The sequence below is a fragment of the Periplaneta americana genome, chromosome 4 (genome assembly GCF_040183065.1).
Source record: "Periplaneta americana isolate PAMFEO1 chromosome 4, P.americana_PAMFEO1_priV1, whole genome shotgun sequence".
Taxonomy (NCBI): Eukaryota; Metazoa; Arthropoda; class Insecta; order Blattodea; family Blattidae; genus Periplaneta; species Periplaneta americana.
This window is the reverse complement of record NC_091120.1, coordinates 87622447-87645483: the sequence shown is the minus strand read 5'-3', so window position 1 is coordinate 87645483 and position 23037 is coordinate 87622447. Positions and strand designations below refer to the sequence as shown.

Below are 23037 nucleotides of genomic sequence, written 5' to 3'. Positions count from 1 at the left end.
ATTTTCAAAAATATACTATCGAAAGTCAAACGGTTTTCGTATTGTTCAGCGACAAATTTAGCATATTTTATAAAAACAAGCCTCTTTCAGCGCTCAGAACTCTGGAACCATTTACTGCAGAACATTGAACGGGAGCTCATTTTGAAGCTGACATTTGGTAGGTTATGTTAAGAAGTAATCCTTATTTTTATTGTACACAGAGAGACAGATAATCTGATTTTACTTACTTTTAGGCTTTTTGGCCATTTGTAAAAATGTAAAAAAATATTGAGAAAAAACCTTGCATTATTAAGAGGGATTCGGCATTGTTTGCTTAGTGGTATGGCAGTAAGTTTCGAGGATATGAAATGGATTATTTTCACATGCCTGGACTTGAACGGTGCAGTACCGCACACACTGGCCGAGAGCTGAAGATAAGCGAGCATTGGGCGTCATTTTACTCCTGTGTTTATGAAAACTTGTGATAAAGCTAGCCCAGCTATGCGCTACTAGACGAAACATCACGTGTTTGTCTCCTGACCTTGCTAGCTCCCTTCTCACAGTCAGCTGGTTAGTTCATGCGCATACTATTTATTTTCTTTATTTGATATTTTCAATACTTTCTTATCAACGTATCATCGGTAAAAAATATATGTTTATTTGTACTTTCAATGCGGAATCGAACTATATACAGGGTGTTTAAAAAATACGGGGCATAATTTCAGGTATGTATTTCCCACATGTAGACAATCAAAATAGTTCATTACAACATGTGTCCGAAAATGCTTCATTTCCGAGTTATGGTCTTCACAACATTGAAATTCACCAGAACATTTTTCTTTCCACAGGTCGTTGTCATCACAGAAGATGTTCAAAATGTCCACCTCCTGCTTGAATACAGACCTCACATCGATGTCTCATTGACCTGCGAACACGATCCCAAACTCCAGGAGTATTGCGTATTTCCTCAGAACATGCCACAATTCGATTCCGAAGGGATTCCAAATCAAGCACCGGAGACGAATAAACCAATGATTTTAAATGGCCCCACAAGTAGAAATCGAGAGGGTTCAGATCAGGTGAGCGTGGAGTGCAAGCAATTGGGCCACCTCTACCTATCCATCGATCAGGAAACCTTCGATCCAAGTACCGGCGAGCCGTACGACTGAAGTGTGCAGGAGTGCCATCATGCAAGAAGTGAATGTGTTGACGATTGATCAGTGGAGTGTCTTCTAAAACATGAGGTATGGTGTTTTCCAGGAAGTTTGTGTACGCCTGCCCCATAAGTCTGTTTACAAGTACATGGGGTCCAACTAATCGATCACCAATGATACCGGCCCACATGTTGAGGGAGAACCGCACCTGGTGATGAGATGGAACAGTTGCACGTGGGTTTTCATACGCCCATACATGCTGATTGTGGAAATTTGTCATGCCATCTCGTGTGAACTGTGCTTCATCTGTAAATAATACTAAGGCAGGAAAGTTCGGATTTACACCACACTGCTGCAAGAACCACTGACAGAACCTAACTCGTGCAGGGTAATCTGCTGGTGACAGGGCCTGTACACGTTGCAAACGATAAGGATACAATTGATACTCTTTCAACAGTCTCCAGACAGTCGTATGAGGAACATTGACTTGCAACGCTACCCTTCGTGTGCTGATAGAAGGAGTCATGTTCACAGCCTCCAGAATCTCCTCCTGTACTTCTGGAGTTGTAGATCTTGGTCGTCCCCTTCCCAAACCAGGAGAGTTAAATTTTTCATACTCGCACAGACGGTAATGGAGACGTACAAATGTCTTCTGATCTGGACATTGTCGCTGTGGGTACCTCTCCTGATACAAACGACGAGCCAGCGCAGCATTGCCATCCGCCTTACCGTACATGAAGTGTATCTCTGCCAGCTCTTGATTTGAATACATGTCGCACAGTCTAACGCCTACACAACACTGAATGTAACCTTCGCCTCGGAATGAACTGTCAGAGTGCCCTCTTAATGTCTCCTTTGACGGCAATGACCTGCGGAAAGAAAAACGTTCCGGTGAATTTCAATGTTGTGAAGGCCTTAACTCGGAAATAAAGCATTTCCGGACACATGTTGTAATGATCTATTTTGATTGTCTACATGTGGGAAATACATACCTGAAATTATGCCCCGTATTTTTTAAACACCCTGTATTTTTTAAATATTTTTTCCTAAGCAAAGGCGTCTTAATAAGGAAAAATCTAAATTTCTCCATTTCCATAAAAAGTAAGAAAATCTGTTTATATGTCAATATAAACTTCAATTTGATTTTGATCATTGGGTGAAAGGGTTTCGGAGCTACAACAGTTTAAAGTTGCTAATTTTATGAAAATACGATAAATTTAAATATTTTAATTTAAACACTATGAAGTTCTGATGCCTCAAACTTTGCACAAAGCATTGTATCACAGTCCTCTACGTACAAAAAAAGTTCCATTGTATTTAGAAATTGTAAGGTCAATTTTCTCTATATTTCGGTCGATTTGAGATGGAATAGCTCACGCGCGCACGCACACACACGGTAATAGTCCTACATGATATTTTAATTCCCTGAGAGTTATCCTTATGTTTTTATTTACTTTTGGATTTTTTTTCACAATCTTGTCTGTAAAACATGCATTGAAATAATTAAGTAAATGTAGTTACTCGTAAAATACATAAAAATTTTCAGCGAAGATTCACCTGCGTGTAATGAATTGGAAGGACAGTTTGAAGAAGAGCAGTTTGGCTTCAGGAAGGAAAAAGGTAGAGAGATGCAATTGGACTGCTGCAACAATTGACGAAAGATTTTGTGTGTTCGCACATGCGCACTTAGGATAGCTATGGCAAAGGAAATTTTTAAAAGTAAAAGGAGCATCTTCTGTGGACCACTGAAAAAAGAACTAAGAAAGATACTGGTGAAATGCTGTCTGTGGAGTGTGTCATTGTATGGGACAGAAACATGGACATTACGACGAAGTGAAAAGAAGCGAATAGAAGCATTTGAAATGTGGATATGGAGAAGAAAAGAGCGTGTGAAATGGACAGACAGAATAATAAATTAAGCTGTGTTGGAAAGAGTGGGTGTAGAAAGAATGATGATGAAACTGTCAAGAAGAGTAAAAGAATTGGTTGGGTCACTGGATAAGAAGAAACTGCCTACTGAAGGATGCGCTGGAAGGAATGGTGAACAGGAGAAGAGTTTGGGGCAGAAGACAATGATAGACGAATTGACGCCTTTTCTATATTTATGAGCATATTACATGTCATATCCAATTATGGCCCTATGACATTTCTTAATTTTACCAAGATATTGTTCACCTGAAATCTGGACGTTGAAGCTTTTATAGAAATGGAGATAGTAGAAGGAATACCTAGAAAGACTGAGGGGTCAAATTGATACCCATCGATATTATCAGTATGTATGTAAAGTCAGCAGCCTGAAGACATGTTTGAATCTCACAAGTGACACCAATAAGACATCACTCATGAGGCAACTATGCCAGGAGATAATGGGATAGGGTGGCCAGTTCCTTTCCCCCTCCATTGCATACAACCCTGACTAGATGTATAGTACACTGATCAGACTTGAGATATAATTATCAGTAATGAAGTGTAATATTATTCAATTAGTAACTAGTTTTGGACTCAATTCTATGTTTTCATATGTAAAATACATAAAATGATAATATTGCTGAGTTTGAGAATCCTGGAGTAATGGCAAATTTATAAACATGCCACCGATACCACCAAAAAGTAGCAGATTTGAAGGCTTTGATAATGTTCCAAAGCAAAATAAAATTCCTAAATACTGTTATATATGAGCAGAAAACTGAATGAATGAATCAGTGGTGCCGGTACCGTATATAGAGTCCCTATGAAGACTGGTCCATTCCAACCTCTACTTAACAAAATCTGTTTTCAGGAGGTGAGTGGTCATAAGTTGGTGTATGGCTAGGTTTGTGCATGCTTCCTTACACAGACCAGTCCCACTCCACCCCTTACCAATTAGCTTCCTTGGGCCAGGCACTTCACATTACTGTCATTAAGCTGACAGAACAATATTACCTTACCTTGAACTGATCTTCATAGGAACTCTGTACATTTTCCCAAGACTCATTTTGCAGACATATATTTAAATGATTCTTAGATTCAGCATTTGTGATTCTTTTTTTAGTTTTTAAATTTATATTTTGGAATTTTTCAGTGACATTGTAAATGCTTAGAATTTGTCCATCGTGATTAAAGCTTCTGTGGAATAGGAATTCAATCTGTTGTTTTCAGTGCTATGTGGTTACCTTTTCCTTTTTCGTTACTATTTCTGTTAATTCAATATTGAAGTTTCACCTTATTAATTGAATGAAATGCTGCAGGTAGTTTTTCTCTCTCCCTGTTTTTTATCTGTAGGTTGTATGCAGAGGCGGCTTTCGAAGGGGGGCTGCGGAGCTGCAGCACCCCCAGACACTTGTGGCTCTTGTCTCGTTTTATGTTGTGAAATACATTTATTTTATTATACAGTCTCTATTTAGCGGCTCGAATTTTTTAAAAAATTTCGCACTCATTGACATGCATGCAATTGTTAGTGAAGTCACTTCCTCCCCTGGTGCTGCCAGAGAGAAACGAGAGACAAGGACGGATTGGTGAAGTCACTTCCTCCCCTGGAGCTGCCAGTCTCGTCTTGGATGCTTTGCGCGTTTTACCCCTCCCCCTGCTGCCCCTTGCCATGAATCCAGAATTTCCAGGCGCTGCAAAATATGCAGCAGTTTGTCAGTAGCACGCAGTTTTAAATGCATTTTCTTGAATGTTGTAAGTATAACAAGTGCAACAATGTTTAATTCTGTGCAATATTTACAGTCTATTCAGTTCAGTACCTTAACAATTCAGGAGAAATGTGAAATTAAGTGCTCATCAGTTGACTCTCATAATGGAAAGAGCCACTAAACAAAATACAAATGCTCGCATATTTTTTGCTAATTTATCCAGTATCCCTGCTTTCTTCTCTCGATCTCCACACAGTCTGTATTAGATTAATGTGTTTCAAAGACAATTCCATCAGCTGGGGCAACAAGATGGAGCTTTAAAATATGAACAGTGAATGTTGTTCATGAGAAGAAGGAGCCATTGCTAAAATGTTTTCAAACCATAATGAAATCTGAAACGTCTAACAACATCACAATAAATGAGGAAAGCGCCCTGGTGTGTGCTCTTGAAGATCCTGAATTCAATTTCTGGCTTCTTTTTTTTTTTTTTTTTTTTTTCATTTATTGATGTATCATATAGATATATTATACAACCAACTACAACATCGCCAATTAGATATTTCTAAGGTTCAAATCTGCATAAAAAAATTAAATTATGGTTTATTTCACGACACTCGCAACTGCAGGGGTTATATCAGCATCGCTAGTGTGCCTAAATTTCGTCCCGCAGGATTCTTTTAAATGCCAGTAAATCTACTGACATGAGCCTGTCTCATTTAAACAGATTTAAATGCCATCGACCTGGACCAGGATCGAACCCGCAATCGACTATGCTGCCGAGGCCGACTCTGCATATCAAGCTTTGTTAATGCCATACAGACAATACGGAACAGTGCACAGTTGAGCAGGGAGATCAGTGAAAATGAAAACCCTAAAAAGCATCGTAAGGTCGAAGGGATTCAGACAAGGGTTGCGGCAGCCAAGGAAGTGTGTGACCTCATTATCACACAAGCTAACACCTGATTCCAGTTCATAGATTATCTGATATTATCTTCTCTTCTGTGTCAAGAAAAATTTGAATGCTACAAAAGCTCATTTCCTGAAAATGACCTAACTGTATGTGTGAAGCTTTTTCCAATGTTCGATAAAGACAAACTAAAAACGGAACTCACTGTGTTGTATCAGAGACAATAATTCAGAAATATCAGTGACGCAGTCAAGCTCTTGCAGTTTCTTCTATCTGAGAACTTGCAGGCCTCATTTTCAAAAGTTGTGGAACTACTACGCAGAGCTAACATCATACCAATGACAATTTCCGAACCAGAACGTTGCTTTTCGTGTTTAAAGAGAGTAAAATCCTATCTCAGAAATATGATGAGAGAAGAGAGACTGACCGCATTAGCTATGTTTTCCATTGTAAAGACTATGTTAAACGACATATCGGGTTTTAATAAGAAGATGATTCAAAAGTTTGCAACCTACAAGACAAGGCACATGGAACTAATCTTTAAATAAGGTAAGTTGCATGGTTTATTTATGTATGCAGCCCCCCTGAATTTAATACCCACGAGCCGCCACTGGTTGTATGACTTCTGTAGGTGTTCATCTTTATGTGTAAATCCTCGTTGTCTTTTCAAGTTCATTGAAGCATCTGTGTGATTTCTCTAGTAATAATTGTTAAGGATTCTCTTTAGTTTTTTGTACAGTATGAGGCTTTGTCTTGTTCTGTCTGCCGAAAGGGATGGATTATTTGTAAATGCTTGTAAAGGTGTGTTTGGGGTGGATGAAACAACACCTGTTATGATATTTGAGGCTTGATTTGGAACTCGGTTCTATTTTGTCAAAGTTTGATTTATGTGTTGTAAAACTTTTCCACTGACATACTGGAAAATGGGCTTGTTATGAGTTTTGTATGTAGTATTTAAGACTGATTTAGAGCATTCACATTTATATCGTGTTAATTTTTTTTATTGGTACCACTTCTGTATGTTGTTTCCAGGTTAGTTTCTGGTCGAAGGTTACTCCTAGAATCTCTAACATTGACTTTGGGATATAGTTTTATTGAGTGTGACTGCTAGTAATTGATACCTTAAAGTGAAGATATGATATTCACTCTAATCCACATTAATTTGTAAGTCATTCTCCTGGCACTATTCAGTTAACTTAATGAGTATTTCTTTTGTTTTTTTTACAGTTGGTGAGAGTTGTTATTTTCCACTGATGTCCAGAATATCTAATTATCTGCAAATAATGCTAGTTTGTTGTGGTCTGAATTGCTTAGTTGCGGTATCCTGCTGTATTGTATGTAGTGTTGCATTCTAAAGAAATTACATTTTAGTGGCGATGTAATTATGCGAGAGCATTCCAGAAATAAATTGGTACTAAAAACCAATCTTAAATACTCATTTTTAGTTAAAATAAATACTTTTATTTTTCAGATGTGAAACTCCCTGTGCTAAACGCTGTCCTCCCTGTATGCAGGAATGCAATTACAGATGTGTACATTCTCGATGTGGAAGAAAGTGCGGCCAACCTTGTATACCATGCAGGGTATGTATAACTTGTAGTGACACTAATACAGAAACTGACTTTTTGTCAAAGACTACTTTGAAATGGATAATAGATACGGTAATTGCAAATTTAGGAACTGCAGTTGTATTCATATTCTGTAATTCTATAACCTACTTAAAGTTAATGCAGGATTATTACAAAATAAATAGACAACTCCAACAAGGTATGAGGTTAAAACTGTTTAAGATATCGAAAAATCACCTTATATGGTTTTGTAAATGCATTCTTGAACTTTCTTTCAAAACTTACAAATGTTCGGTATGTATATCCTGCAATACCAGTACCGGTACACAACATAATATATCAAGGTGATAGTAGCATTCTTGCCAAATTCATAGTAACATATCTTCAGCACTGCGATTTTGCATGTCAACCAGTTACTAGGAAGAGGAGGAATGAAAATCCGATCTTTCACATACCCTCACAGAAAAAAAGTCCAAAGTAATCGATAAAAAGAGCAAGTCTGAAGCTACAAATCACAACAGACGGTTCGGAAAATGTTACAGGAACAGCTGAAAATGATTCCATACAAACTTCAGTTATTGCAAGCTGTAACTGGCAATGACAAAATCAAGTACCGGTATCGTGACTTTTGTGTGGAAATCACTTAATCTTGTGAAGAAGATGGTTTTAATGAGCATCGAATTTTTAGCAACGAGTGATTTGTTTTGAACTGTTGCTTGACCAATCCAGCATTGTGTAATAAGAACAGCAAAGTTTATATTCATGTTTAGGTTCACAGTACATTATTTCATTTATATACCAGTATGTCTTTTGAATCATACTTCAAGAAAATTAACTGGAAATAGGAATATTATTATTATTAACGTAAAGTAATTGTAGTAGAACGCTTCAATACATAATTAAAAGCCACATGTCATACATGATGCCGACTTTGTTATAATTCATTTTACATACTAATGTGCTGTATTCATTTTGTTAAGTTTTACATTTTCTTACCGTAGCAGTTTGGTATTTGACTTTTCCTTGCATTCCATTCTTTTTTTTTTTTTTTTTAAGTTGGTTGTTTAACGACGCTGTATCAACTGCGAAGTTATTTAGTTCGATGAGATTGGTGATAGCGAGATGGTATTTGGCGAGATGAGGCCGAGGATTCGCCATATATTACTTGGCATTCACCTTATGGTTGGGGAAAACCTCGGAAAAAATTCAACCAGGTAATCAGCCCAAGCACCCACACCCGAGCGCAACTTCAGACCGGCAGGCACGCGCCTTAACCGACTGAGCCACGCCAGTGGCTTTCATTCTGTTCTCTTCCAGGTTACTACTTAATGTAGGATGGAACAACTGTTTCTGAAACTGGGATGGTTGTAACTAAGAGTATTGTTACAAGGAAAAGATAAAATGTAGGCCTACTTTGTTAGATTTTCATTTTCTTATATTTGGGAGCAATTTAAGTTAAGAAAACACAGCTTCTGATAATTTTTTATACCAATGTTAATTTTATTGTCACATCAAATGATTTATACCGGGAGATCAGGCACCTGGCAAAACATTTTTGCTCTCGGCATGTGGGCTCATGCACCATTTGCCATTTGTCACGATGGCATATTACAAAGTGTCATACTCACGAGATTTATCTAAGAAGGTGTTGAAATCGTTCTTCTTTATTTCTATCCATTTTTGACAAAGCTTAAGAAATTGTTCATCACTTATTGCAATTCACGTCGTGATGCGGAGGCTATTTCTTGTCCGATATTGTTTCTTTAGTTTGTATTATGTGAGTTTATTATGTATACTTTTCCCCTCAGTGTGCCCCAGAAATAATAGTCACAGTATGTAAGATTAGGGGATCGTGGAGATAACACATTATTGGTAATCACCCTGTCTTCAAACAGGACACAAATTACCCGTAAAGAAATATTGGCAACATGCGCTGGTACAGAATCCTGTTTGAGGGTGGGGGAGAAAGAAAGAAAATGACCCTACAATTCGTTTGCTGTTAACGGTACACCAAACACCAATTTTTTTGTGAAGGGACACGTCTTAATGGAGAATTCCTTGTTTTCTGTACTCCAATCTTGATTGTTTTAAGAATTTACTTATCTGTGCAGGTAGAATCAGGCCTTGTTTAAAAAGAAAACAAGATTTGGGTCTGTCTGTTATGAATAGAAGTCAAAATCTACTCGCAAAACCTGCGCCAAAAAACTGGATCAGCAGAACTTAATTCATGCACCTCAAACGTTGTAGGGTTTTAGTTTTAATAATTTTATTGCTTTCTGTTATGAACCTTAGGATATTGCTGTTGGTTGAGTAAGTTGCTAATGAGATTTTGTAGGAGACATTTATAGCCATTTATAACCGAAGTTTCCTTGATAAGCTCTTAATGTGTATGGTTCGATTTATTGTCTATAACACTTCCAGTTTCCTGAAATTTGTCTGCTAAATTATGAACAGTTGAAGAACTTGGTACATCAACACCAGGATATTGCAGCTTAAATCGCCTTCGTACTTCCTGAGCAGATTCTGTCAGTATGTAGAAATCGTATGTGAATACTTTTTTCTAGCAGAAAGAGCCCTCTCTCTTTTCTTGACTTGTATCGAAGTGAGACACACACTACTGATTGAAAATTATTTTACTCAACTTGCTGATGTGAGCCAGGCACGAAAGATTAATTAGAAGGTGATTGGTGCGAGTTAAAATAAAGGTTATCTGTTATTTGCCACACACAGCTATTTCTCAATGCCATACCGTACCAAATGTTTCTTGGGATGCAGAACATCATAGCGCGTGTATTGAGAGCAAAAAGCCATGCACAGTTCCAGTCCAACTGATCACCTGGTATTTCAACAAATATGAAGTGCCCAGATGATAGATATGCAAAAGTGAATTGAGGGGTTCACAACCAGAGTGGACCAAGTCCTGGAATAATTTTGAGAAATTGAGTCTTAAAGTTCCTGGCTCATGCTTAGCAACCTTCACCTTCCAAAGGAAATACTGCCCTCTGTGGAGTAACAAATGAGTTATGGACTTGGTTTGTTATGGCAATGAATAAATCTAAGTTTTCTTCATCCGAAATTGTATTAATCCACGAACTGACCACTAGTGGACTTGGTCCACTCTGGTTGTGAGCCCCTCATGTACATCTGTGTGTGTTTTTTCTTCCTCCAAAGCAGTTTCTCAGGTTTTTCAAATTTCATAATGTGAACACTTTAAGAAGAAAATTTCAGAAGTATGGCTTCATCTCATAATATTTCACATTTTAAATTTCAGGAACCATGTGCATGGCGTTGCAAACATTACCGATGCACCAGAAAATGTTTTGAAATCTGTAATCGGCAACCATGCAATGAACCTTGCACAAAGGAACTACGGTGTGGTCACCCATGCATAGGTTTTTGTGGGGAGAAATGCCCTAAATTATGTAGAATTTGTGATCCAGAGGAGGTTACAAAAATATTTCTTGGCCATGAAGACGAAGAAGATGCAAGGTTAGGCTTACATTATTAATTATGGAATATAACAATAATAAGAATTCATAAAGAACCTTCCTCTTACATTAATCTGTAGTGCTCGGGAAAAGTGGCGCAAGTCAAAAATGTTAATTTTACAGAAGGAAAAAACCTGTCTTCACACTGGTTTATGTTGATTTGATTTTCTTCTGTATGAATTATTCTAATGGGAGAAATACTTATGTCACTTCCCAAGCGATCAGATGTTCCGTAAGTTGTCAATAAATTAATAAAAAAAATGTTGTGGAAATAGACTTATGCCACTTTTTCCAAGCATTGCAGAATTTAATCTATGTCAATCTATTATCTTACTATCCAAGGACATTCGTCATATACATTTCATGGTTTATATATTATAGGCCTACTATAGAAGTTAGTGATCACAGTGTTTCCTAATTTAATCAGGAAACTCGCAACATTGTTCGCAGTAGAAGTTTATTTGGAATGTGTATGTGCGTTACAATGTCTTTTCTTTAAGTTCATGTAAAGAAGATATTGTGATGATACTTTTAATTTTGTTATAGAAATAAACATTCTTTACATCGGAAATATAAAAATTCTATCCAAACTTGACTCGTGTTAACAAAAGCTGAATAAATATGTAGTTTTTTTTTTATCTAAGTATATACCGGTAACAGTTTTCATACTCTTTTTAGCCAGAATTAAAATTTTAGTATGGTATTTAACAATATGTCTAATTTAAGTTGTGTAAATATATATATATATATATATATATATATATATATATATTAAATATAAGTGACTCTTACTAATCAGTGAAAATAAAAATTTAAGTTTCAAATTCGAAGCATTTCTAGCTTTATTGCTTTTGTAAAAAAAAAAAAAAAACAGGAGCATCAACAACATTGTTCGGAAGATAGTTTAAATATGTTCAAGGGAAAGGATTGTTACTTTCACCATTCTGTATAAAATATTATGAATTTATATTTTAAACTGAAACATCAGGTACAGTACTAAACTTCAGTTGTCTCCTTTTTAATGATGTGTGGACTGTTCTTTCGCCTTTGGTATGATTGAGAAATTTGTGAGATCATGTTTGATTTTCTTTCAAGCTCACTAAACACGAGTAGTTACACTGTGTGTTATTGTGACTTATTGCAGATTTGTGTTATTGGAAGATTGTGGTCATTCAATTGAAGCTAAGGGCCTTGAAGAATGGCTGAATATACATGATGACCAAAAGGACATACAAATTGAGACGAAGGTAAATATATGAAAATGCGGTAATATAATATAATAAGTTTTAAGGTACGTATATTATTATTATCTGGATTGTACCTCATTGCAGTGTTGAACTCTCTCCACGTGTTACAAACACTGGTAGAGTTTTAGAGCGTGGAATAATTGCAAAAGTAGAAGAGAAGGGGAGGAAAGGAGTAGGGAAGAAAAAGGAAAAGATAGTTCTCTTTCGATTGTCAGTTGCTTGCTGCAGTAAAGGATCTGACAAGTGAAAAAGCCATTGTTTTATATAAGCTAAATGTCATTGTTAATGATGCCGTCAACTGGTTAGATCGAAAAATACGAAATAACCTGAGAAATGAAATATTTCAGTCTTTGACCAATCACACCCTAAGAGGCAAAGGTGTCATTATCTATTCCGATGTTCCCAAAGCTAACTCATGGATGAGCAATAGAAAAGGCTTATCTTCCTCTAAATAGACAAATGCTTTAAAAATGTCCAGCAATATTTCTGTAATTTGTGTGATACTGGACAGAAGATTTAGCAAAAATTGTTGCTGTCACCCTGACTAGCGAGATTGAATCATTTGGTCAAGTACTAGGACAGTGTCCGAAATGCGAACTGCTGATAAATGCACGACATCACGAGTGCGAAGTACATTGGCATCATCTTTAAAATCTTTGGGAAGGAAAATTCATTAGGAAGTGCACTGTGTATCTTCGAATGGATCATTCAGATGAGCTGATATCGTTGCTATTAACAGGAGCATTAGACAGGTTCTTATTCTCAATAATACAATCCATTTTGAGAGAGACATAAATCAGACAATGGAAGTTCACGCAGAAAAGAAGATCTACGAGCCTGTCTGAAAAATACCAAAACAGTGTTCTGTCATTGGTCTTTTGTTTGGGAATAGAGGAGCTGTCCCAGAATTAACTTGGGAGCATCTTAGAGAGCTGTATAGAACATTTAAGACTCTAATGCATATTGTTAACATTTTAAAAGACTCTCTGAAAATTTTGCATTATTATTTGTATTTCAATTAATTACATTGTTCTTCTATTCCATATCCTTATATTATTTTATATTTTAACTGACTGCATTGTTGTTGTATTTCTATTAATTGTATTGTTATTATTAACTCTCCAGGAATATGTAAGACTTGTCCAAAAACGAGCTGTGTAAATGAGTATATGAATAATCTGCTTCAAGCAAACAGTTACGAAAACCAAACAAAATGACTGATAATACATAGCATCAGTTAGAGGTAATCATTAGATGACTTTTGATTGCTGCTTTCAATTTTACCGTTTGTCTGAGGATGATTAGCAACATTAGAAATTGACGCACGCTGTTAAGAGAATAAAATAATATGGGAATCGAATTGACTACCTCGATCGCTTATTTTGCAAGATATCCCATATTGTGGCATCTACTTACTGCAAAATGCCTGTGTTGTTATATCATATGCTACCGTACTTCCGGCCAAGCGGCGAATTTATCATCACTAAGCAGTACTTGTAACTATCTGATACTGGAAGTGGCCCAGTGATGTCGATATGGACAAATTCAAAACGAGAACCTAAGGGATATGTAGTAATTTGATTTTTCGTGTGTCTTTGAATCTTTGACCGTTGACACTGAATGCAATATTGTCATGACCAATTGGTACAATCACGATCTATGTAAGGCCATACATAACTCTGGCGAATTATTTGTGATGTTTTTACTCCTTAAGACTATGCATACATTCAAATTGTTGCCTTAGAGACTCTGGAACAAATGGCCTTTAATGAGCTTTTATACTCTGTTAATGATAAGCTTTAGACTGATATTACCACAATGCGAACTTACTGATTTTTTATTTTCTAGGGATATAGTGTGGGGAGAGGAAAATCAGCTACGACGTTATCTTCATCAGAAATATGTAGGCCTACAATATTCGTGGTAAATTGTGAAATAAAGTCTAGATGTCTAAGATGACATGGCGATGCCTTCTCCACACTCTGCTGAAAAAATGCATAGCATAATGGCTTGTGATCATTAATAAAATTAAAGATATGCTTTGGGTAATTATAGTAAGAGTGTTGTTAAGTAAAGACACACTTAAATCTTATAGCAAATTGTATTTATTTATCGTAATTCCATTGCACTAATTTTTTGTATAGACTTCACACGCAATCATAGAAATTTCCTCAAATATTCTGTCACTTTCTTTTTTTGTTAGACTTCTGCCTTTCAGCATCCCACTCTTCTGTTTGATTTTGTAATATTTTCATTAACTTACTATAGTATTTTCAATGTTTGCCTTAGACCATATTCTTGTATGTTTTCTACAGCAACTACTAAAATCACAAAATTCATATTAATTAAAGGCAAAAATTCGCTGTATATGCATGATATTGTTTTATGAATAATGTTTATGTGAATTTTGACCATACTACCATGTGTATGTATATGTATATGTATATATATATATATATATATATATATAGCAAAAAGAGTCTACAGGCAGTAGAACTCCGGTGAAAGCAATCAAGTGTCCATAACGCTCTGCCTAGTCAAATATAGAGGTCATTGGTCTGAGTGAGAATTTAGGAAGAAGTGAAGTACCGGTAAGGAAGATGGAAAAGTGGGTACTAGTGATTTCAGGAAATGATAAAGTAAGTAAATTAAGGAGAGAGGAAATGAAGATCAGTACAGGAGTGAATCAGGTTGAAGTACTAACGAAGAACCAGACTTGAGACTACAGGTAGAGTCATCAGCGAGAAGATAGAGGAGTTGATAGCAGAGAATAATAAATTAAAGAAGAAAATGAATGACTACGATCTCAATATATGGAAAAGGAAGTTATTCTGAATAACCTTAGAAAGCTCGATGGTTCAGGAGTGAGAGTAGAAATAGATGTGTCATTTGAAGTAAGAAATAGAAGAAAACTGCTACTATCTTATATGAAAGCAGCTAGGTCGTAAGGACATTTTGCTAAAATGTACGAAGATAAGCTGAAAGTGGACAGAAAATTGTATGATCTGGAGTTTTGTTTAAAGAACGAAGATCATTCAGAATTTGGATTGTTTTGCAGAGGGAAGAAATAGTTAGACAGCCGATTGTAACTACTTAAATCAAGGTAAAGAACAGGAATGGTGGAAAAAAAATTATTCCAACTGCAAGAACAGAACAATAGATATAGAAGACCAGGTAACTTGATACCCTAAGGGTGAAACCTAACCATTTTTCCCCCATTACTACAAATGCTAGTGGATTATGGTGATTTTCTAGTTTGAAGGTTGAATTTTCTATTGCCAACTTCGTTTCGAATTTCGATACTGACAAATACTATAAATGGTAGTGATTTTGTAACCGGTATGTTGGCAGCTGAGGCAAATATCGACAATATTTGCCGGTACTGGAGTTCCATGAAATTAAAATTGTACTAGATTTCTCAGCCGGTTACTGGAAGATAGTGAAATTCGAACTTATTAATAATTAATTAATATTAGTATTAATATTAATACATAATAGTTATGTTATGTGTTGCGTTGTGGTTATAATTCAAGAATAGTCAGATAAGTACGAATGAATATAATATACTTGGGCGTGATAATGCACGTGGGTAATGGATAGAAATATTATTTCAAATTTTAATGAATTTCTTTCGTGTTTAGATTTTTATTACTATGTCAAAAAAATGAAATAGTGTTGCAGTGACTCCTCCAAGGAAGAAAATGTGTGGCATTCAGAGTACGCTTCAGAAATCTGTAGTTCACGTGTATAATGAGTTGAAGAAAGAAGATAATGAAGAAGGAATTATGCTAACGGAGACAGCAATTACAACCAGAATAGGACAATTATTAGGAGTAAGTATTCTTAAGCATACATTTCAAAGTGGTATTCAGTTTTAGGAGTTTGCACTAATAATTTCATGATTGTGGTCAAACAAAACAAATTTTTAGGTTAGGCCTAATGTTTAATCAAGTCAGTGATTTTCATATTGCCAAACTAAATACATTTAAGATACTGTAATACTGCAATAGGTGATAGCTTAAATACATTTACAAATTAGACGAACAAGTAATCAAACAGCACGAAAGTAAATTTCCAGTTTTCTCTTTTGGTATTAAATTAACCGTTCAGATCACAATTTACATGCCACATCGGCCGAAGAAAATACAAGTCATATTGTAATTATTAACTTGATATTGCAGCAAATATTACATGAATGTTGGCCTGTTATGGTGCTTAAAAATAATTCAGTTTTATATAATAACTATATAACATACTCTATAAAGCATAGGAACGTTGACTCTGGCTGAATAATTTATTCATGACTGGTCTAAGTAATATTAAATATGGTGTTTCTTCAGAAAAGCTACCCCACCCAAAGTACTTGTTAAGATATAACACTCGAGAGGACGAGGACGCACTACTGGGAAACTAACCATTTCTCTTCGTCCTGGACCTCTCGCATGTTATATTGGTAATTAGTAACAAGTTTGAGGGAGGGACTACAACAATGCATTAGAATATACAGGTAAGTGTCAAAGGATTTTTGTGCTGAAAGTATTTGTGGCTGTGCACCAAAACCACGTGTTCATCACTATGTAAATATCACAGAAATCAATTAAACAAAATAAAATTATGCCTTCTTTGGTGTAGCTTTTCTGGAGAATTACCTAAATATTAGCCTACTTAAACCTATCGTAGACCCAACCTAACATGTTGATCATTTTCTATTCATATAGCTGTAAATGTTGGTATTATGCATGCATTTTATGATATAACAATTTTTAGAAGTATTATGTTATTATTTGTTATTACAGCTTGGCTTAACTACAGCCACGAAAGTGATAAATTCACACAAGGGGACCCCACTCGTGACACCAGGAAAACATAGACTACGTAAACATCCAGTGACTGATGCTGATGATTTTACGAAAGATGCAATTGCGAGATTTATTTATGACAAGTTACATAAAGGTAGGGAAGTTACAGGAATTATTGTGTTGATTTATGCAATGTAATTCTGATATTAGTCATAGGCCTATGTATAAAAATATGGCATAATTTTCATTTACTGTTACAGGGGAAGTACTAACAGCAGCAAAAGTTCTGGAACATATGAATGATGATTATGAAACATATTTATTTAGAGTATCCTTATCATCGGTGAAAAAAATTTTGAAAGAGATGAAATTTCTATGGAGCAAAGGGGATCCTTATACACATGTATGAGAAAGTGATGTTATTCGTTTTTAAGAGAATATATAAGAAATGTGGAGCGTGAGAACCCTAAACCCGTAGTATTCTTGGATGAGACTTGGATTTTTATGAATGGTAAATTTCAATGTATTGTGAGACATTGAGTGATTGAATTTTTTACTAACAAATAGATTAACACTTATGTGGAATATGAAATTGCAATTAATATAGGCTACTAGTAATGAATTCAGGTGGGAACAACATGTTTTGCAATTAATAGTTTCATATTATAACTAGAGGTTAGTTATAAAATTCTTGAACGGTTTTCCTGTCTTTAAAATTTTTGTGTCTCTTAGAGTGTCAATGTGAATTGCTTTTCTCTCTCTGTTTTTTTAAGTATGATCACCCACTTATTCATGAAATAAACCAGGTGAAGTTTCCAGTGACATGAATGGTGTTATTCATAGACCAACAAATGAGGGTGGAAGATTAGATGCCGGAACGAAAGGTGGATTTATACTCGGTAAGTTATATTGATTTATATTTTACATAAATTTGGCAAGAGTAATTTTTTAAATCAGGGTACAAAAATATAAAAATTGGTGACTAAATAAAAACGTGGGAAAGCCTTTCACCAAAGAGGATCTCATGTCATGTCATGTTATGTTATGTTTTATTTTCTTTATTTAAATGCTGTGAATTCATGTGACGTAATTATATGCCCAGGTATAATTTTTATTGCAGGTGCTGATTTAATTTTTTCATGCAATTGAAAGAAAAGTCAGGACTACCATAGTGCTATGAATAGCCCTGTAGTTGAGAAGTGGGTGCAAACACAGTTGTTGACCTGAGAACATTAGGGCAATGCGTTATTGTCATGGATAGTGCTGCATATCATAGCAGACTTGTGAAAAATCAGCCAACAACAAAATGGAGGAAAGAACAGCTACTGGTGATTGCAACTGAATATAATAGATTTGTTGTACTAAATGATAAGAGTTGTACTAAATGATAAGAGTTGATGGTGTGAAATCACCTTTTGATATTACATTGCAATATTAATTTCCATACTTTACAGTCATTATTATTATTATTATTATTATTATTATTATTATTATTATTATTATTATTATCTCTACTACTACCACTACTACTTATAGATGCTACTTTTTTCTTTCAGGTGAAATTGAATCTACATAAGAATCCTAAAACAACGGAGCCTTGCCAATTACTGTTCTGAAGCGGCCTTGTCTTATGTGTTGTGTCTATATACAATTAATTCTTTCAGTTTTTTTTCCCCTTTAATGTAATGAAGTTGTTGGTTGATTGATACCAAGTGTTCAGCAGTTGATGTCATTTCTTATCTTGCACTCCAATATTTAACCAGATGATTGAAAGCTGTGTAAAGTTAAACAGTCAAGACAATGATCCATATCTTCATTGAGATTTCAGAAATGGCATGGGGAGATTCTGAAATATCAGTTCTTTGTAAATATTTGAGACAATCATGGCCTGTGATAATATGAGTACTGCCACTGTAGATTTTCATAGAAGTTCAGTTATTAAATTAGGTGTATTATTTTTACTATGTATTGTACTATATTTTTGTTTCGCTTAATTGATGAATTATATATGCTGTAAATTGAATAGTAGACTGTAGGTCTATAGCTTAACTGATGAATTGTATGTGCTGTAAATTAAATAGTAGGCTGTATACCACAAGTGATGAATTGTTTATGCTTGTAATGTGAAGTAATTTGCATGATATTTATTATCAGTTTCTGTATATTTCAACTGATTGAATTGTTTATACTTTTAAATTGAATTAACTTGCTTGCTATGTATTATATTTTATAGCTTAACTGATGAATAATTGTTTAGGTTTGTCAATTTAATAATCTGAGTGCCATGTACTTCATATTTTTAGTGGAGCCACCAATGTAGCTTAGTCGGTAGACTCGTTGGCCTGCATATTCAGAGCTGCACTTGAGGGTAGTTTGGATCCCCCATTTGGTCTGATTAGTTGGTTTCTTCTGAGGATTTTCCTCCATCGTGGAGCAGACGCCGGATGGCCTATTGCAATTTTTTCATTTGCTTTAGAATCATTCCGATTTTTGTTACCACATTGTCATGTTCTGATCTTGTTATTCTTTTAACAGTGTGGTAAGATGCAGGTATAGATAACCTTACAGTAATTTTGCTACCTTTCAGCTACCTCATTACCTCCCACTCCATAAAGTTCATGGATCCACGGAAGTACCAGTCGTCGATGTAATTCGACCATTTTGCTTAAAATATTAAAACACTGTAAAATATTGTGATTTCTTGCTGTTACGTCCATTACTGCAGCAAGAACATCTGATTTTGAATCTGATAGTATGACAACCTTCTCAGATTTATGAAGTCGATACTGGAGATTTTGTAAGCTTAAAAGTGTATCTAAATTTTCACTATCAAAATTAGTCAGTGTTTGAAGTTAGTTAGTTAGTTAGTTAGTTAGTTAGTGGCGTTTAAAAAGGGCGCGTCAGCTACTATGGCTATTTGCGCCCTTATCTAAAATCTTTCACTAAACACAAACACAATAGGCTACAATAACCAGAATGTTTAAAAAGCTAAAAAGCGTTGTCACGGTTAAAATGGGGCAAACAAGTGTTTGAATATAATTCCCTGTAAAAGGGAATATACTGGTATTGTACTACAACACCACTACATCTATGGCTTGGTAAACAGGATCCATCTATAAAAAATACTGTATGTAGTCACTCACTGACCAGATCATTTATCGTTTCTAATGATTTTTAAAATGTCTGGAGAAGTATCACATTTCTTAACATCATCTGTTAAAGTTAACTTATATACTATTCATTTTGAAATAACTTGGGATTGTGTTTTATTAGTAAAGTTTTCCTTAATTGAGCAAGTTTGAGTTCTCCAAGTAGAGTCAAAAAGTCTGTTGGGATTTTGGCTCAGTTTATTAATATTTGTGGACTGTGATTTTTTGTTCTAGACAACCATATTATCTGCAAATGATGAGATTATCATAAGATCTATTTCTTTAGTTAGACCATCGACATTAATATTGAAAAATGTATTCCTTAAAACAACAATGTGGGAAGCCCAGATGAATCTGTCTCTATTTACATATTTGTGACAATGAATCAAATAATCAAGTCACTGACCCAGTGTAACACTTTATCATGGACACCCTAAGTTTGCAATTTCTTAAGTGATTTATATCTACAGAGCCATATGATCCTTGAAAATAAATTAAAATTGTTAAGTTGTTTTGTTTTCTGTTTAAAATATCTTTAATATCTTGACTAAAATTTAAAATCTGTCCATTTGTTGAATGCAATTCTCTAAAGTCAACCCAATAAAATGAAAGTTAGTTACTAGATTCCAGGAACCAATTCAATCTATGAAATCATCTCTTCCATAATTTTGGCTATCATACTAGTAAGTGGTATCTGTCGATAACTCGAAAAGATATTAGTTGAATAATTGCTTTTCAAAATTGATGTTATGATAGATTTTCTCCAGACAGATATTGTATTTTAGATGAGATTACAAGATAAAAGTAGTGAGTTTGCTTGTTTGCCAACATGTTTAAGAAAATCAGCATGTGTATTGTCTGGACTTGGAGATGTTTTGGGTCTTATGTTATTAAATTAATAGTAATATTCAGTTCTTGATTAAATATTGTTATATAAAGTAGATAGTAGATTTAATATTTCTTTCAGTTTTTCCTTAATAGTCTGACGTACACAGATAAAACTAACAACCACACCACCAACTAATCTAATAGAAATTAAAATATAATTAAATGTAGTAAAAGTAATTAAAATTATAAATACACGTAATAAACCATAACCCCCTAATTTCAACAATATACTATTTTATTCCCTTTTACAGCTTGTAGATAATTATTAATTATAGTTATTACTTATTAGCATAATATTTATTGAACTTATTGGCTATTTCACTTCGTTTGAAAGATGTTATTGTGTACAAAAAGCATTTTTTGATGATCGTTTCATGCTGTATGTTGTGTATAAATCTATGATTTCTGGCCATCTGTTCTGTGTAATCCATCTTTTGTATAGAATTAATAAAATATTCTTTTGGTAGTAATTATTTTATTAATTGAGTATTTAATTTTCACCAGCTCACATTTCTTGAATCATTTGCTTTTTCTTATTTAAATTTAGGACACAAGAGCCAAAAAGAGACTTCACAGTTATGTATCATACATTTTTTCAATGACAGACGTGGAGTTGCAGAAATAATAAGTGTAAGTGTAGCATTATTAAGCAATTTACAAACAAATGAAATCTTTAAAAAGGTATCTAGAAGTGAAATTACTTATGGCTTTTAAGGACCAAAATTATTTTTGTAAGTTGATTTATTATTATTTCAGTTTTAGCATAGTTGTATTATCCATTTCCTTACTAATTTCAAAAGATAATCAGAAGTTCATTCGAATTCCAACCAAAAGTCAATTGGTTATTAATTTATCTACCTTTAGGAAGTACAGTATATGTACGCTGGAATCTTTGAAGTGAAGTGACAATAATTTAATTGGTCTTGGAACAGATTTGATTCTTGAATATTATATACTATACTTTGTTGTATATTTACGTCTAGTAACCTATTAATGCTAATACTAATAATAATGTAAAGGAATAAAAGAATAGAACATAGCAATACATTTCTCATTATTATTGAAACTATTTAGAATAACCTTCCAACATTAAGGTAAAGTACGGTGAGTAAAGAAGTCATTCAGTACATAGGATCGTGATTTTACTACATGTGGTGATATCTGGTAACAGTTGGCAACACTGACAAGGCGGAAATATTTGCTGTTTGGGAACTGAACTTACGTGATCCTCACTAAGATCACCACAATTACCACACAATAACAGGAGAGGAAAATAGCAATGTCAGGAAGCCACATAATGACGAACGAGAAAGTGTAAATATGATGACACGACATGGAAAGGGAAGCAGAATCTATAATGTAAAACTGCAGCATAAGAGGAATTCAAGTATGCTAAGAACACATCTGAATACGAGGAAGAACAGCACAATTGACATGGCAACGTGGAAGAAGACACGTGGGGATAAAAAGAGAATCCAAGATTCAGGAAGTGAAAATGGGGGAGGAAGTGAGAGTAATAAGGGTAGGATTAGAAGTAGTAACCAAATCTATGCGAGTAAAGGTGAGAGGGGGAAGAAAGGGAAATGTCAGAAGAAATGACTAAGAAAAAGTCGGTAATTTGACAGATACAAGCAGTACAGGAATAGAGGATTTTGTGTCAATGAAGCATGGAAAATATTCACAGTCAGATGAAGGAACCATTCAAAATAGTTCAAGTACAGATGATCCATTTGGTATACAAAAGTCAATAGAGGAATTCAATGAAGTATGTAATGAGGGAGTTAGGTTTAAGAGAGAAATGTCAGAGTAACGGGGTGGTAAAAGTGTAAAGTAAAATAGAAGGAAAAGTATGTTTATAAAGAAGAGAAGCGTTCATGATTTGGTGTTAAGAGTGAAGGAGAAGAGTGTAAATAAAAGAGAGAATCAGATAAACAGATGAAGTGTAAACAGTGAAAAAGATAATGTGTGATCAGTGAACTAAGTGAATAATAAGATAATTTTTTAGTATAATTGAAAATTGTAACTTCAAAGAACCATGTGAAAACAATTGATTGGGGACAAATGTAAATGAGGCACAGAAAGAGCGGTAAAGTGGAACTGAGAAGAAATTCGATTGAGAATGAGCAAATTATATAACTTGGAAGCAGTGAATTATAAATATTAGATAAATGAAGGATGGTACTAGAGCAAACAGTACGATATAGTAAAGAGTATAAATTACAGGGTTAACAGAAATAATAAATT

At 34.7% G+C, this 23037-nt stretch overlaps 1 protein-coding gene and 1 long non-coding RNA gene across 7 annotated transcripts in view; both read left to right on the top strand.

Annotated features, from left to right (window-relative positions):
* Nucleotides 1–23037, top strand: part of LOC138698021 (NFX1-type zinc finger-containing protein 1-like) — a 161305-nt gene that overhangs the window by 98879 nt on the left and 39389 nt on the right. For 4 of the 6 annotated variants that reach the window (XM_069823697.1, XM_069823698.1, XM_069823695.1 and 1 more), the window contains 3 exons: nt 7126–7237; nt 10494–10711; nt 11855–11957. In XM_069823697.1, coding sequence (XP_069679798.1) covers nt 7126–7237; nt 10494–10711; nt 11855–11957 — 433 coding nt within the window. The remainder of the gene's footprint in view (nt 1–7125; nt 7238–10493; nt 10712–11854; nt 11958–23037) is intronic. The other 2 variants (XR_011331659.1, XM_069823699.1) reach the window with 1 other exon arrangement.
* Nucleotides 16426–21628, top strand: LOC138698022 (uncharacterized). The gene is made up of 4 exons (XR_011331660.1): nt 16426–16910; nt 17017–17267; nt 17530–18084; nt 18313–21628. It is a non-coding gene; the product is annotated as an uncharacterized lncRNA (long non-coding RNA).